The sequence below is a fragment of the Eptatretus burgeri genome, chromosome 4 (genome assembly GCF_056783735.1).
Source record: "Eptatretus burgeri isolate ZD-2024b chromosome 4, Ebu_testis_v1, whole genome shotgun sequence".
In the NCBI taxonomy this organism is placed as follows: domain Eukaryota; kingdom Metazoa; phylum Chordata; class Myxini; order Myxiniformes; family Myxinidae; genus Eptatretus; species Eptatretus burgeri.
In genome coordinates, this window is record NC_140964.1 from 84865239 (window position 1) to 84879562 (window position 14324).

Consider the following 14324-nt stretch of genomic DNA (forward strand, 5'->3'; position numbering starts at 1 on the left):
GTAATGTTGAGGTAATATTAATTTTTTTTAGATGAGATCCTGTTCCAGGCGGTGTAGTTGTTGTGAAGGTAATGTTGAGGTAATATTAATTTTTTCAGATGAGATCCTGTTCTCGGCGGTGTAGTTGTTGTTGTGAAGGTAATGTTTAGGTAACATTAATTTTTTTTAGATGAGATCCTGTTCCAGGCGGTGTAGTTGTTGTGAAGGTAATGTTGAGGTAATATTAATTTTTTCAGATGAGATCCTGTTCTAGGCGGTGTAGTTGTTGTGAAGGTAATGTTGAGGTAATATTAATTTTTTCAGATGAGATCCTGTTCTCGGCGGTGTAGTTGTTGTTGTGAAGGTAATGTTGAGGTAATATTAATTTTTTTTTAGATGAGATCCTGTTCCAGGCGGTGTAGTTGTTGTGAAGGTAATGTTGAGGTAATATTAATTTTTTTTAGATGAGATCCTGTTCCAGGCGGTGTAGTTGTTGTGAAGGTAATGTTGAGGTAATATTAATTTTTTTTAGATGAGATCCTGTTCCAGGCGGTGAAGGTAATGTTGAGGTAATATTAATTTTTTTTAGATGAGATCCTGTTCCAGGCGGTGTAGTTGTTGTGAAGGTAATGTTGAGGTAATATTAATTTTTTCAGATGAGATCCTGTTCTCGGCGGTGTAGTTGTTGTGAAGGTAATGTTGAGGTAATATTAATTTTTTCAGATGAGATCCTGTTCTAGGCGGTGTAGTTGTTGTGAAGGTAATGTTGAGGTAATATTAATTTTTTCAGATGAGAACCTGTTCTAGGCGGTGTAGTTGTTGTGAAGGTAATGTTGAGGTAATATTAATTTTTTCAGATGAGATCCTGTTCTCGGCGGTGTAGTTGTTGTTGTGAAGGTAATGTTGAGGTAATATTAATTTTTTTTAGATGAGATCCTGTTCCAGGCGGTGTAGTTGTTGTGAAGGTAATGTTGAGGTAATATTAATTTTTTTTAGATGAGATCCTGTTCCAGGCGGTGAAGTTAATGTTGAGGTAATCTTTATTTTTTTAGATGAGATCCTGTTCCAGGCGGTGTAGTTGTTGTGAAGGTAATGTTGAGGTAATATTTATTTTTTTCAGATGAGATCCTGTTCTCGCCGGTGTAGTTGTTGTGAAGGTAATGTTGAGGTAATATTTATTTTTTTCAGATGAGATCCTGTTCTAGGCGGTGTAGTTGTTGTGAAGGTAATGTTGAGGTAATATTAATTTTTTCAGATGAGATCCTGTTCTAGGCGGTGTAGTTGTTGTGAAGGTAATGTTTAGGTAATATTATTTTTTTAGATGAGATAGTGTTCTTGGCGGTGTAGTTGGAGTTGTGAAAGTAATGTTGAGGTAATATTTATTTTTTTTAAATGAGATCCTGTTCTAAGCGGTGTAGTTGTCGTTGTGAAGGTAATGTTGAGGATTTTTTTTTCAGAAGAGATCCTGTTCTAGGCGGTGTAGTTGTTGTTGTGAAGGTAATGTTGAGGTAAAATTATTAAATTAAATTAAATTAAATTAATCAAGACATTTCTATTTTACAAATGTGATCGATAAGGGATCGATGGTTCGACTTCTCTACAAATATTATGATGCAACAAAAGGTTGTAATTTTGGTATTTGAAGAATCCAGTCTTTCTTTGAACTGTTGTGATAATTATAGCTTCTGTCAACTGAAATACCAATTCATGGAATAATAATTAAAAAAAAAAATTTTTTTTTAAACTTCCAATTCGAAGTTCTTCGTAATTTGTTGTGTTCTTGTGTCGGTTTTCATTATAATGTCCAAGATTATGTTGCTTGATCGTCCATTAATGCTCGTACTCTAATCAATAGGGTTCCCGAGTGTGTCTGTGGTTATATTGTAACGGATTTGGCAGCCATTTGCACACAGGCAGCCAGAGTCCCCGCAGTTCAGTTATTTCAATAAGTATGCGTTTATAGTTAGAATCCATCCCCTGTGTCTAAAGGGAATTTCATGTGTGCGCTGCGGGTTTCTTTTTTAGTAAGCTTTTTAGCAACTACAACAACAGTGGACCGTCACCTCGCTCCACCGTCGCCATTACGCACGTGGTCTGAGGTGATGAGGTAGGCGGAGCTACAATCGCCTCAGCTCCGACTCCGCCCCAGAAAGGTGGGAGTTGCCCCGCCTACCGTGGGCCTGTCCAATGAGGGACGGCCAGCGAATCGCGCGATGCAACCGTCCAATCAGGAGGCGAGTGGCAAGGAAAGAAAAAGAAATCCCTCCCACCTCAAGAGAGGCAGAGGTTCGGTGCGTTCTGTCTGGCAATCTGGGTCTGCCTCACCTGGTGTCGCCTGATCAGGGGAAGCTTTTTGGGGCTTGATCGCCGGTCGCCTCGTCATCTCTCGCCTCGTCCACCTTCGTGCTGGCTGGCGTCCGTCACTCTTTCCCTCGTCCCTGGTGCTACGTACTGCGTTGAGGCGGTGGGTTCGAGTCCTGCCACCGGACAAGCTCAACCAGACCGCACGAGGCGGACAGGTGCAAGTGTAGGCTCTTGCCCTCAGCTCGCCTTCCACTAAGGCTAAGGGACCTGTGACCTTTTGAACTTATCCGAGAATCACGACCTAAATTCCGGGGTGTTCGGTGGAGACCACCCTACTGCTCCCCCTGGTGGTCGTTTATCGCCGCCGAATCCTGGCCCACAACAATATTACCTGCTGGGAGAAAAATTATTGAGATCCCACATCCAAGCTCAAAATTACTTTCACGTATCAAAATGAAGTTTTTATTTGCTAACAAAGGCGAGGTTAACGGAAGAGCGAAGTCACGGTGAAGAAGGCAACACTCTGGCAATGGGGGCAGTGAGGGTAACAAATTGAAACAACAAGAGAGTGAAGAACCAGGAAGAGGGGGAGAAATAAGAGCAATCTCTAAATAAATGAGAAGAGGTAATGGAGGTTTGTAATGAGGATAGAAAAGAATGAAGAGAGAAAAGATTCAAGAGAAGGGCTGGAGGAGGACCTGACACTGGTGTACTGTTAATGTCAAGCCATGGAGGGAAGTGTGTGATTGACACTGAGACTCGAATATAGTTTATGATTTACTGTATTGGGATTTAAAAAATACCAGAGTGGAAAATGTTCCTCCTTACTATGTTCGGAATGCGGTTGTTGACCAGTTATGCAGCAACAGCCTCGTTCCTCCATTGAGGAGGAACGCCTTGTGGGGGTTCTCTTGCTATTTTGCAACTATTTAACATAGGTGTACACAAATCACAATATTCAAACACAGGTTTTTATATAAAAATGTGGGTTCATTTTTTTCAAAAGTAAACTTTTTTTTAACATGTGGAGCACCCCGCGCATGCGAAGCTAAAAGCGGGTTAAGCAATTTCTTAACTTCATTTCTGGCTGTCGACAAAAGTCAGTTTATGATCGAGGAACAACCTGATTTTAATTGAACGTTATATTTTTAACACAAATGAACCGGAACAGTAACATGAATCGGAAAATAAATCTACAATTTAGCAGTACTTTGCCTCTGAATTTGTCACGATCGCACATGCGCAGAGGAGTGAGATTAATTTTTTTAATCGGTATTATTTTTTACTCCATCTGCTTATCTGAAGGCCAAACAAAATTGAAAATCATTTCAAACGGGAAGCGTCATGTTTTTTTAGGACGTCATAAAGGACACAAACAACAGGCGTGAATAACTAATGTAACTTGTTAAACAAGGTGGTGTGAAAGAAGCTGCATCAACAGTGGTAAACTTCCAGGGGGGGAATTTCTACCACCTTTAAAATCTTTATTTTATTTCACTTGAATTATATACTTTAATACTGGAGAACACAAATTGCCTGTTTGGCACTTTCAAAATCCTTCCATTTAGCAGTACTTGGACAAAATATTACAGAATTTGATGTCATCATGACCAATCAAATTATCACTAGTAGACTCTGCCCATGTCCTTGTTTCTCAAGACAGCGTGGGGTAAGGTGTTCTAAACTCTCTCGTTTACAAGTAATTTGCCACTGTTTTCATTATCTATCAATGCTATTGTAAATATAATCTATGACTACCAGCACCCTGGTGTTGGCTTAAAGGTCCCATGACACCCAAAAGCACTGAAATTGCATATATATATATATATATATATATATATATATATATATATATATATATATATATATATATATATATATATATATATATATATATATGTCCTATAGGAGTTTTTCATCGTGATTTCAGATCTGACAATTTTTTTTTCACAATACTCGTTCTGTAAAATGTAAAATAAAAAATAAAAAAAACTTTTAGGGAACGCCCCTAAAAATTCTGCCGAAATCTACTGAACGACGCGTAACCCACATGACGTCATCTTCAGAACAACAAAGGCTGCATGCAAATTACTCGGGTGGGTGGTCTACGTGATTGTATTAGCTTTCTGTGTGTTTCCACATTTGATTGATCGACTCAAACGCTTCATTCATTTCTGCTTTAAAAAATCAAACATTTGGTTTTGAATAATGGATGACATGGACTTTCATTTGTCTGGTAGCAACAGTGAGTGTGAGAGAAATGAAGGATTTTGGTCTGAATCAGATGGAGAATTGTCGGATAACGTAGTCGCGGGAGGTGAAGTTCAGGCAGCTGGAAATGGAATACGGCCTTACCAGTTCGAGCCTGAAGCAGGACAAGCAGAGGAAACTGGCGATGAAATTCCCGGTGTTCATGATTGGGAGGACATCAAAGGAAGACTTGGCAGTAACAACTGGTTAGACTAAATCTTATTCGTAATTCAATAATGTAAATTGGACTTGCATACTGCTCGATATCAGAAATATTTTTGTGAGGTGACATGACCAGCGCAGCAGACATGTTGCTCCGCGGCAAATGAATCACAAGCAAGGCCAGCCCATGTCATCAGCCGTATCTCTCCGCGCATGAAACGAAGTAATCTCGCTGTCCGGATACGATGAAAACTTATGTGCAGAACACACCTTGCGACACAATTGTCTGGAGTAGTCCGATAAATCTGATGTTCTGTTGCATTTTTATTTATTTTATTCCTACTGTCGTCGTGTAGCGCCAGTAGAAAACAATGAAGAAAAGAGAATAATAAAAGAAAGCTACAGCACGTCAGATTTATCGGACTAGTCGGACGGACGACAGATTTATCCGACTCGTCTGGACTCTGGAGTTGACTAGTAACTTGTATAAGTCAATGCGTAAGAGTCCTGAGGCTATGAGGCCGTGTAATAGGACAGATACATTTGTCTTTCATAGTTGTGCCAACATATTTTTCCCTGTTCATTTATTGCAGCATTTTGACTAAATGTTAATGAATAGCAAGCCAATGGAAGCAGTACCTTCACTTTAGAATAAACCCATGTATGTCGAGTGCAGCCATACCTGGCTTGCATGTATGTGGAATCGTACCTATCCCAGCAGGCTGGTTTCAACGAACAATTAAATAAGCTGCAAAATGTGGGTGCAGGTTTTTCACATTGTTTGCTTTTAAAATTATCTCCTTGTGCCTTGAAATGATGCAATATTAATCTTTAATATTTTACTTGTATGTCCCTGGAAGTTTCTTTTTTAATGGATAGGTTCAACAGTCACATTTTATATTTTGTGAACATGGTATTGCCCTTTATTGTGCATACATGTATTGGATTTGTACACGACTACGACAAGGTAGTAAAGGGATAACTAATTGCCTCGTGATTGTTGTGCATACACGGCTCAGAAGCAGAATTTATATTCCGCGAAACAATCACAGGAATTAAGACGATCAGTGAGACAGCAAACAAATGTGCACAATGCAAATGTACGTACTTTATACGGTGCGCGACGTCTAATCAATCCACTCTGAGCGAGTCGCGTTCTGGAGATGACGTCAACGGTCACGTGACCTGCGGTTAGCTGAACTCCACTTTTTTGAGGGGTGGGGCATAGCAAGTTGTGAAAAGCACTACAAATGTTCGAAATATTGGTCTAATTATCCCATTGTTGATTTTAAAAAAGAAACATGGGCGATTTCTTCACTAGGAAGGTCAAGTTAATATATAAATAACCAGAAACTTTTGAGTGCCATGGGACCTTTTAATGTTAAGGTGGCTGGCTTTGGATCTTGAGTTTGAATAACATCAGGTGGTTGACTTAGCCTTGTCATCCTTCTGAGGTTAGCAAAATTAGTACCAGCTAAACAGGGGGCACTGCATTAGTGGCACAGCCACACCCCCAGCAATGATGTCACCAGCAGCCACAGGCTGCATACGAAATTATGATAACCAATACTCCGATTACTATTACTACTAATTCTTAATGACTCCATGCATTTCCCTGCACCTTCTTGTGGGGTCGGTCTGGGAACTTTTAGTCTAAGTCTTTCACAAACCTGTTGTCCAGGCTTCATGTTTGATCTGAGGTGGCAGTGGTTTTGGAATTTATTCAGGGTGCTGCTGATGACTCGCCCACTCTTCACGAAAGACACAGCAGGATCTTCAGCATCCACTATCAATCGGTGCCGGAAATGGATTCTTTGGATCAATGTCCATCCAATGTCCGGTGCATACACTGATGCATCATCCTTTGCATACGAAACACCAGGGTGACAGTTTATATCTGGATCAAGATTTGAACCCAACCTAAACAGCTCGGTCAAATGCACATGCCGCAAAGCTATCCTGCCAGGCCATTATATAGATTAGACATCACAAAAACAGCTGCTGATTGAATCCTGCTGAAGGGGCTATCTTTTTTATGACACTAGAAACACCCATTCCCTCTGGGAGCAGCATGAGGAGGTGGAAGAGGATGTCAAGTATTTTTTGTGCCTGAGAGTGTCTCCAGCAGGGAAGTAAACCACTTGTACTGTGCCACATTCAACCACATTTACAGGCAAATATTGTCATTTTTCTCCCTCATTGTGGGGAGTGGGAATATATATATATATATATATATATATATATATATATATATATATATATATATATATATATATATACATATATATATATATGAAAAAGAGGCTTGCTTGGGCCATGAAGCACCGCCAGTGGACAACTGAAAACTGGAAGAAGGTCTTATGGACCGATGAATCAATTAATCAAAATTTGAAATCTTCGGTTCATCACGCAGGGTTTTTGTACGCCGTCGAGTAGGCGAAAGGATGGTTCCTCAGTGTGTGACACCAACTGTCAAATATGAATGAGGAAGGGTGTTGATCTGGGGCTCTTTTGCTGGATCCAGAGTCGGTGACTTGCACAGAGTGACTAGCACCCTGAACCAAAAGGGCTCCCACAGCATGTTGCAGCGCCATGCAATACCCTCTGGTCTACACCGAGTTGGTCAGGGGTTCATCCTACAGCAAGATAACGACCCAAAACATACCTCCAGGCTATGTCAGAACTATCTTACAAGAAAAGAACAAGACTGTAGGCTTCAAATCATGGAATGGGCAGCACAGTCTCCAGACTTAAACCCCATCGAGCCGGTTTGGGATGAACTGGACAGAAGGGTGAAAGCAAAGCAACCTACAAGTGAAACACATTTGTGGGAACTTCTACAACAGTGTTGGGAAGAACTTTCCGAACAATATTTGATTTCCATTGTAGAAAGAATGCCACAAGTATGTTTGGCTGTTATATCTGCAAAAGGTGGCTACTTTTGATGAGTCAAAAATTTAGCTTAAATTTTGTTCAACAAAACTATTCCATAATTTCTTTTTTATCTGCAATAGTTTATTTGTTCTTTACTTTAATTTTAGAGTACATTGAAACATTAAACTGCTTAAATTTCAGGAAAAAATGGAAATGGGATGTGGAGAAAATTAGATCTGTGGGCATGTCTAACCCGAGTTTGAATATCCACGCATCTCTAAGCTGTCTAACCTGGGTTTGAATCTCAACTCGGCTAAAAACTGTTACCCGACGTTAAACTGGGCATCCCGTATGCTGGCATTGGTGAGTGAACGTTAAAGATCCTATAGTGTCCTTTGCAAAAAGTAGGTGAGCTATTGCCAGCACCTTGGCAAAATTCTAAATCCCTGGACTCAGTGGAGGATCTTACGTCAGAGTAACGACCTGTCCAGGATTGTAACCCCTAGCCAATAAAACTGCCATGGCAGCCTTATGCATCAAACATTGCGAGAAAGATAAACTAACTAAAGTAAGCTAAATATCTCGTAGTGTCCTTTGCAATGAGTCGGTGAGTTATAACCAAAACTTCGAACAAATTCCACATTCCTGCCTGGATTGTGGATGGCAAGTGTTCTGGTCTTCTTGGAAGTTCCTTGACACCACGTTGCACTGCTTGCTATCTTCGAGTGTGGTTGTTGTCTGGGCAACAGCCTATGCACGATAAACAAGTTCACCCGTTTGTTTGCATGTTCCATATGAACCAACTATGAATACGAAGGACAACTTAATACACACTTGGATTGCTTGCTCAATGATCTGATTTTTAAAAATAATTATTTCATCAACCTGTACTGTTGAGCAACAGTGTACCAATTTCAAATTTGAACTGTGCCAGTGAAATGCAGAAAAAACTTATTGCACACATGTAAAATTGTATAGTAAATATGATAAACTTGTGTTTATTTTTCCAACTCATCCCTAAGGCCTTAAAAACCTCAAAGATGTCTGAATGGCCAAAAAGTAACAAAGGACGAGTTTGCAAGGACAGAGTAGTGAGTGGTGATGATGCGAGTGAAACCACATACCAAAATGAAGACTCCATGGGCAGTGGAAGAGAAGGAAGACAAGCAACCCTTGTTGCAGCTGCCCAAATGACTAGCACATTGGACAAGTATCACAACATGGCGATCTGTGACCGGATGGCTCGACGTGCGGCTCATAGAGGGGCTTTGATGCTTTTCTTACCTGAGTGCTGTGATTTTATAGGCTCTTCGGCTGCAGAGAGTAGCTTCCATGCTGAAGATCTTGATGGAGAACTGATGAAGGCCTTCAGCAAAATTGCCAGGTCTCAACTTCTTCTTTCTGACAGAATTTTATTCATTGTCAAATCGTACTAAAATTTGGAAATTCTCTGTATGCGTTTGTGTACGTATATGTGTGAACCTTTTAGAACCAAGCTGCTTGACCAATTTCCCTCAAATATACGAGGTGTGTTCAAAAAGTATCCAACCTGAATTTTTCGTGCGTAAACAAATGAAGCTAGGGAGGCGTGGTTTGGTGCACGTATGTAGGCGATCCTAATCCGTATGCGTGAATATTTTCCCGCCTGCAGAAGCTGTCAGTCGCCGACAGACCGCCGATGAGTGAGGAAGTGTAAGTGAGCGCCGTCGGATTTTCGTTTTTGACAAAATGACGGAAAAACTTGAACAACGCTACTGCATCAAATTTTGTGTAAAGCTTGGCGATTCCCAAGTGGAAACGATCCTTACGATTCAACAGGCCTCCGGGAACGAAGCAATGGGCATCACACAGATAAAAGAGTGGTACAACCGCTTAAAAGATGGTCGCACATCAGTGGAAAGTGAAGCACGTTCTGGTAGGACCTCAGCATCCCGAAATGAGATTGTTGTTGACCAAGTAAGGACCCTGCTGATGAAGGATCATCGAATCACGATCAGAGAACTTGCAGATGAGGCAGGCGTCAGCATTGGATCCGTTCATTCGATTGTGACTGAGGATTTGGGCTTAAGGAGAATCTCAGCGAAGTTCGTGCCAAAGCTGCTAACGATCGAGCAGAAGCAACTCCGTTTGGAGATCGCACAGGGCATGCTGGAGACTGTGAACACTGATCCCAACTTCTTCAACACAGTGATCACTGGCGATGAGACCACAGTGATCCGTCATTTTGTCAAAAACGAAAATCCGGCGGCGCTCACTTTCACTTCCTCACTCATCGGCGGTCTGTCGGCGACTGACAGCTTCTGCAGGCGGGAAAATATTCACGCATACGGATTAGGATCGCCTACATACGTGCACCAAACACGCCTCCTTAGCTTCATTTGTTTACGCACGAAAAATTAAGGTTGGATACTTTTTGAACACACCTCGTATATATGTGCTTGGCGTACCCAGGGTCACGTCATGAGCATGAACTATCACATGTCTAAAACTACCTCGAGTAGTAATGCTAGTTGGTCGTAAAAATGATCATACTTCATCCGAAAAGATGGCAATGTATGTATATATTTATTTATCCATAAAAGCAAGCAGATTGACGTCTGCTTTCCTTTTCTACATTTTTAACTCAAGACATTGCAAAGTGCAAGTTATTCGCTGACACCCTATTTCATTTCCGAAGGGATCGGGTGTTATCAGTAAAGGCAAAATGGTAACGTCAAAGTGTTTCTAAAACCTACATACAGGTAGTGGACAAAAATACGGAAACACCAATAGAATGTCACTTATATGGTGTTGAGCCATCATGTGCATCCAGGAAGGCATAGATACTGTCGTATGGAGTCAAGAATGGTGTGGAACTGTTCTGCAGGAATATGGCACCATTCTTCCACAAGGAAGTCCTCCAATTCACGGTGGTTTGATGGAGACGGAAACCGCTGTTTTCGGCACCTCTCCACACATTTCCCACAAATGCGCTATGGGATTGATGTCCGGGAGAGCCATGAAAGATGAGTAACTTCGTCCTCATGCTCCTCAAACAACGTTGTGACAAGTGCCCTGTAGATAGAGCATTGTCATCCTGAAAGACACCGCTCCCAGTAGGGAAGAAATTGTGCATCATGGTATACAGATGATCGCTCAGGACAGTAATGTACAGCGCTGCATCAACCCTACCTTCTAATGGAATGGGTGGACCCAGGCCATGCCAGGAGAACGTGCCACCACCATTATGGAAACGCCAGAACCTTTTACTGCTGGAACCAGGTAGTAAGGGCTGAAGAGCTCCTTGGGCTGTCACCAAACGTGCACACATTCATTCGTCGAGAACATGGTGAAGGATGACTCATCAGCCCACGTCACATCCCTCCACTGCTCGGCAGTCAATTTCCTATGTTCCTTGCACCACAGGAGCCAAAAAACGGACGTTGCCAGGTGTTATGAGAAGTTTGTGAATAGCATATGGAATCCCACCTGATGAAGTTCTCTTCTTACTGTTTTGATGAGACAGGTTGCTTACGATCTACGTTGAATTGCATACACAGTTTGTCTGCCATTGCTCCACTGTTTAGCCGTACAGTTTGGACTTACGCCAGTGTTGTTGAGTATGCGCTTCTGCCCACTGTTGCCTTTCGATGATGACGTCTTTCTTTCTTTTTCCCAAGCTGACATCACCTTGGAGACAGTTCCTCATGACACGTTAGCAATTACCACAGCATATGTTACTGAAGCGCCTGCCAAACTTGCACCAACAATTACCACCCCATTCTAAGTCATTGAGGTCTCCTCTTGCAGCCACGCTGGCTCTTCATACTGGACTCGAGCAGTTGCCTAATTTAATATACACGACGACGATAGGACTGCCGGGAAGAGATTTGCATATTTCACGCGCCGGTCACGTGTGATACTTAGTGTGGTGGCCACATACTTTGCATATATGTTTTACAGCTAGTGTACCCTGGTGTTTCCATTTTTTTTTTGTCCACTCTGCATGTAGCAGAGAAATGGATACTTAATACATGGTTGGTTATCGTCATTGAGTTTAGTCCGTACAATCCATAAGCAAATAAAGTTTACATCTTGCAAGTTTAACATCAGTGGGCAGATGTGGATCTGTAAATGGATGAACAAATATTTTTGTGTTCTTTGCTCCAAATTTAATTTGATCATGGCTTGGATTGCATTTTTAAAAAATGGTTTAAGGAAGTTATAATTCTAACATGAAAATGGTTTCATCCAAATGCAGTGATGAAGTCCAGTTTGACGAAGAGCTGGGGTTTTTGTTTGTTTGTTTGTTTGTTTGTCCCCATACTTGTTTCATTTCTCCTGATTTAGATTTAGAAATTAAATTTGTCCGAGATAAACCTCATCCTAATTTTGTTCGAGATTTTCTCAGTCAGTCGTGTTAATGGTTATCGATCTGAAAGCTAATTTACGATACTGAGACAAACTCGTACAGAGTTTGAGCATTATATTGTAGCTCTGCTGTTACAGGACACTAATGTAGTAGATAAGTGGCTCAACAGATATTGAATAACTGATGTCCTCCATGCAATTTGTAAGTATCCAATTAATGTGCAGTTGGAGTGCAAAAGTACTGTTCAGGGTCACCTTTTGTCATTTATATTTTTTATCTTTTTTTGTCATTTTTACTGAAGCGCTGCTTGCACTTGCTTAAGGATGTTAAAGATTCCCTGGTACCCAATGACCTGGCCAAGTTGAAAATTACTGCCCCCAGAGATGCTCTAAAGACAAGCAAACTACTCATTGCATCTCCTGCATGTAGTTGAACTTTGTCTCTCACCCTTTGCTTCTTTTCTAGGGAAACTGGTCTGTGGTTATCACTTGGTGGCATACATGAGAGAGGGCCAAACTGGAAGATCGATAAGAGATACTACAACTCGCATGTCATTTTAAACTCAGACGGTTAGTATTATTCACAGCACTGCCCATTGCTCTAGGTTCTCCAACAAACTAAGCACAACACGTTTTTGATTGGTGGGTGAGGTACTATTTTACAGGTCTTTACCACTGTTCATATATGAAAATTAAAAGGGAGGTTGGGATGGCTTGGGAGAGAAAGTGGTTCTCCAAGTAGGCATGTCACTTTTATCCAAATTTATTATTTTCTTCCTTTTTGAATACATGGTGATGGCGACAACAAACGTGGATGCAAGCAATTTGCTCAAGATACTTTGCATATTAATTAGGAAAGAAGGGAACGAGCTCACTAAAAGCATTTCATCTAAAACATACCTTGAATGAAACTCGTATTTTATTTATTCACCCTGCCTCAAAACATTTCCCGCTTTCTTTCTTCTCAATACAACCACAAATAAATAATAAAAAGTCATTTATAATTTTCACTCGTTCTAAGTCATTCTGACCCAAACTCATACTTTCCTCATCTCCCCTGATTTTTACTCCTCCCCTTTCTCTCCGTCAATACAAGCCACACCATATTAAACTAGAAGGGCACTTGGTAGAGTGCATACCTCCGCCACGCAATGCCTGATCCACGAGAACATATCGGGCCCATTACATTTTTGAAATATCATCGCGTATATCGTTTTTGAGCCCTATCTCTTAATGGTGAAGAAACACTTAAAAAAAAAACATGGTTTTCCCCATTTCATGCCATGGAGCATTCTTTCAGTACTTTCTTGACGTTGCTTTTGTAACTGGAAGGGCTTCCTCAGTCCCGTGGAGCGTTGTTTTGTTGCCTTTTTTCTTTTCTTCACAGTTCAGCCATTTCTCGACAAACCATTTCTGTGTGCACCTAGCTTTGTGCACGGGGGCATTGTCATTCTGAAACAGGAAAGGACCTTCCCGAAACTGTTGCCACAAAATTGGAAACACAGAATCATCTAGAATGCCATTGTATGCTGTATCATTAAGATTTCCCTTCACTGAAACTAAGGGCCTAGCCCAAACCATGAAAAACAGTCCCAGACCATTATTCCTCCTCCACCAAACTTTGCAGTTGGCACTATGCATTCGGGCAGGTTGCCTTCTTCTGGTATCTGCCAAACCCAGATTCGTCCGTCGGACTGCCAGATGATGAAGCGTGCGTGATTTTTCACTCCAGATAACGCATTTCCACTGCTCCAGAGTTCAATGGCAGTGAGATTTACACCGCTCCAGCCGATGCTTGGCATTACTCATGGTGATCTTAGACTTGTGTGTGGCTGCTCGGCCATGAAAACACATTTCATGAAGCTCTCGATGAATGGTGCTTGTGACGACGTTGCTTCCAGAGTTGGTTTGGAACTCGGTCGTGTGTTGCAAATTGCCCTACAGGCAATTTTTTCACGCTACACACTTCAGCACTTGGTGGTCCCGTTCTGTGAGCTTGTGTGGCCTACCACTTCGCGGCTGAGCTGTTGTTGCTCCGAGACGTTTCCACTTCACAACAACAGCACTTACACTTGACTGGGGCAGCTCTAGCAGGGCAGAAATTTGATGAACTGACTTGTTGGAAAAGTGGCATCCGATGACGGTGCCACGTTGAAAATCACTGAGCTCCTCAATATGGCCCGTTCTACTGCCAATGTTTGTCTATGGAGATTGCATGGCTGTGTGCTTGAATTTTTACACCTGTCGGCAATGGGTGTGGCTGAAATAGCCAAATCCACTAATTAGAAGGGGTGTCCGCATTACATAGTTTTGTCCATGTATCGTAGATATAGATAGATGGAGTCCCTTCCTTACTGAACACAGAGTTGGGGGGTAGGGGGTCAATTTAACAACCCAATTTACTA

At 41.5% G+C, this 14324-nt stretch overlaps 1 protein-coding gene across 3 annotated transcripts in view; it reads left to right on the forward strand.

Annotated features, from left to right (window-relative positions):
• Positions 1 to 14324, forward strand: part of NIT1 (nitrilase 1) — a 35509-nt gene that overhangs the window by 12456 nt on the left and 8729 nt on the right. For all 3 annotated transcript variants that reach the window (XM_085879125.1, XM_085879123.1, XM_085879124.1), the window contains exons 2-3: positions 8592 to 8953; positions 12386 to 12489. In XM_085879125.1, coding sequence (XP_085735251.1) covers positions 8610 to 8953; positions 12386 to 12489 — 448 coding nt within the window. In that variant the 5' untranslated portion in view covers positions 8592 to 8609. The remainder of the gene's footprint in view (positions 1 to 8591; positions 8954 to 12385; positions 12490 to 14324) is intronic.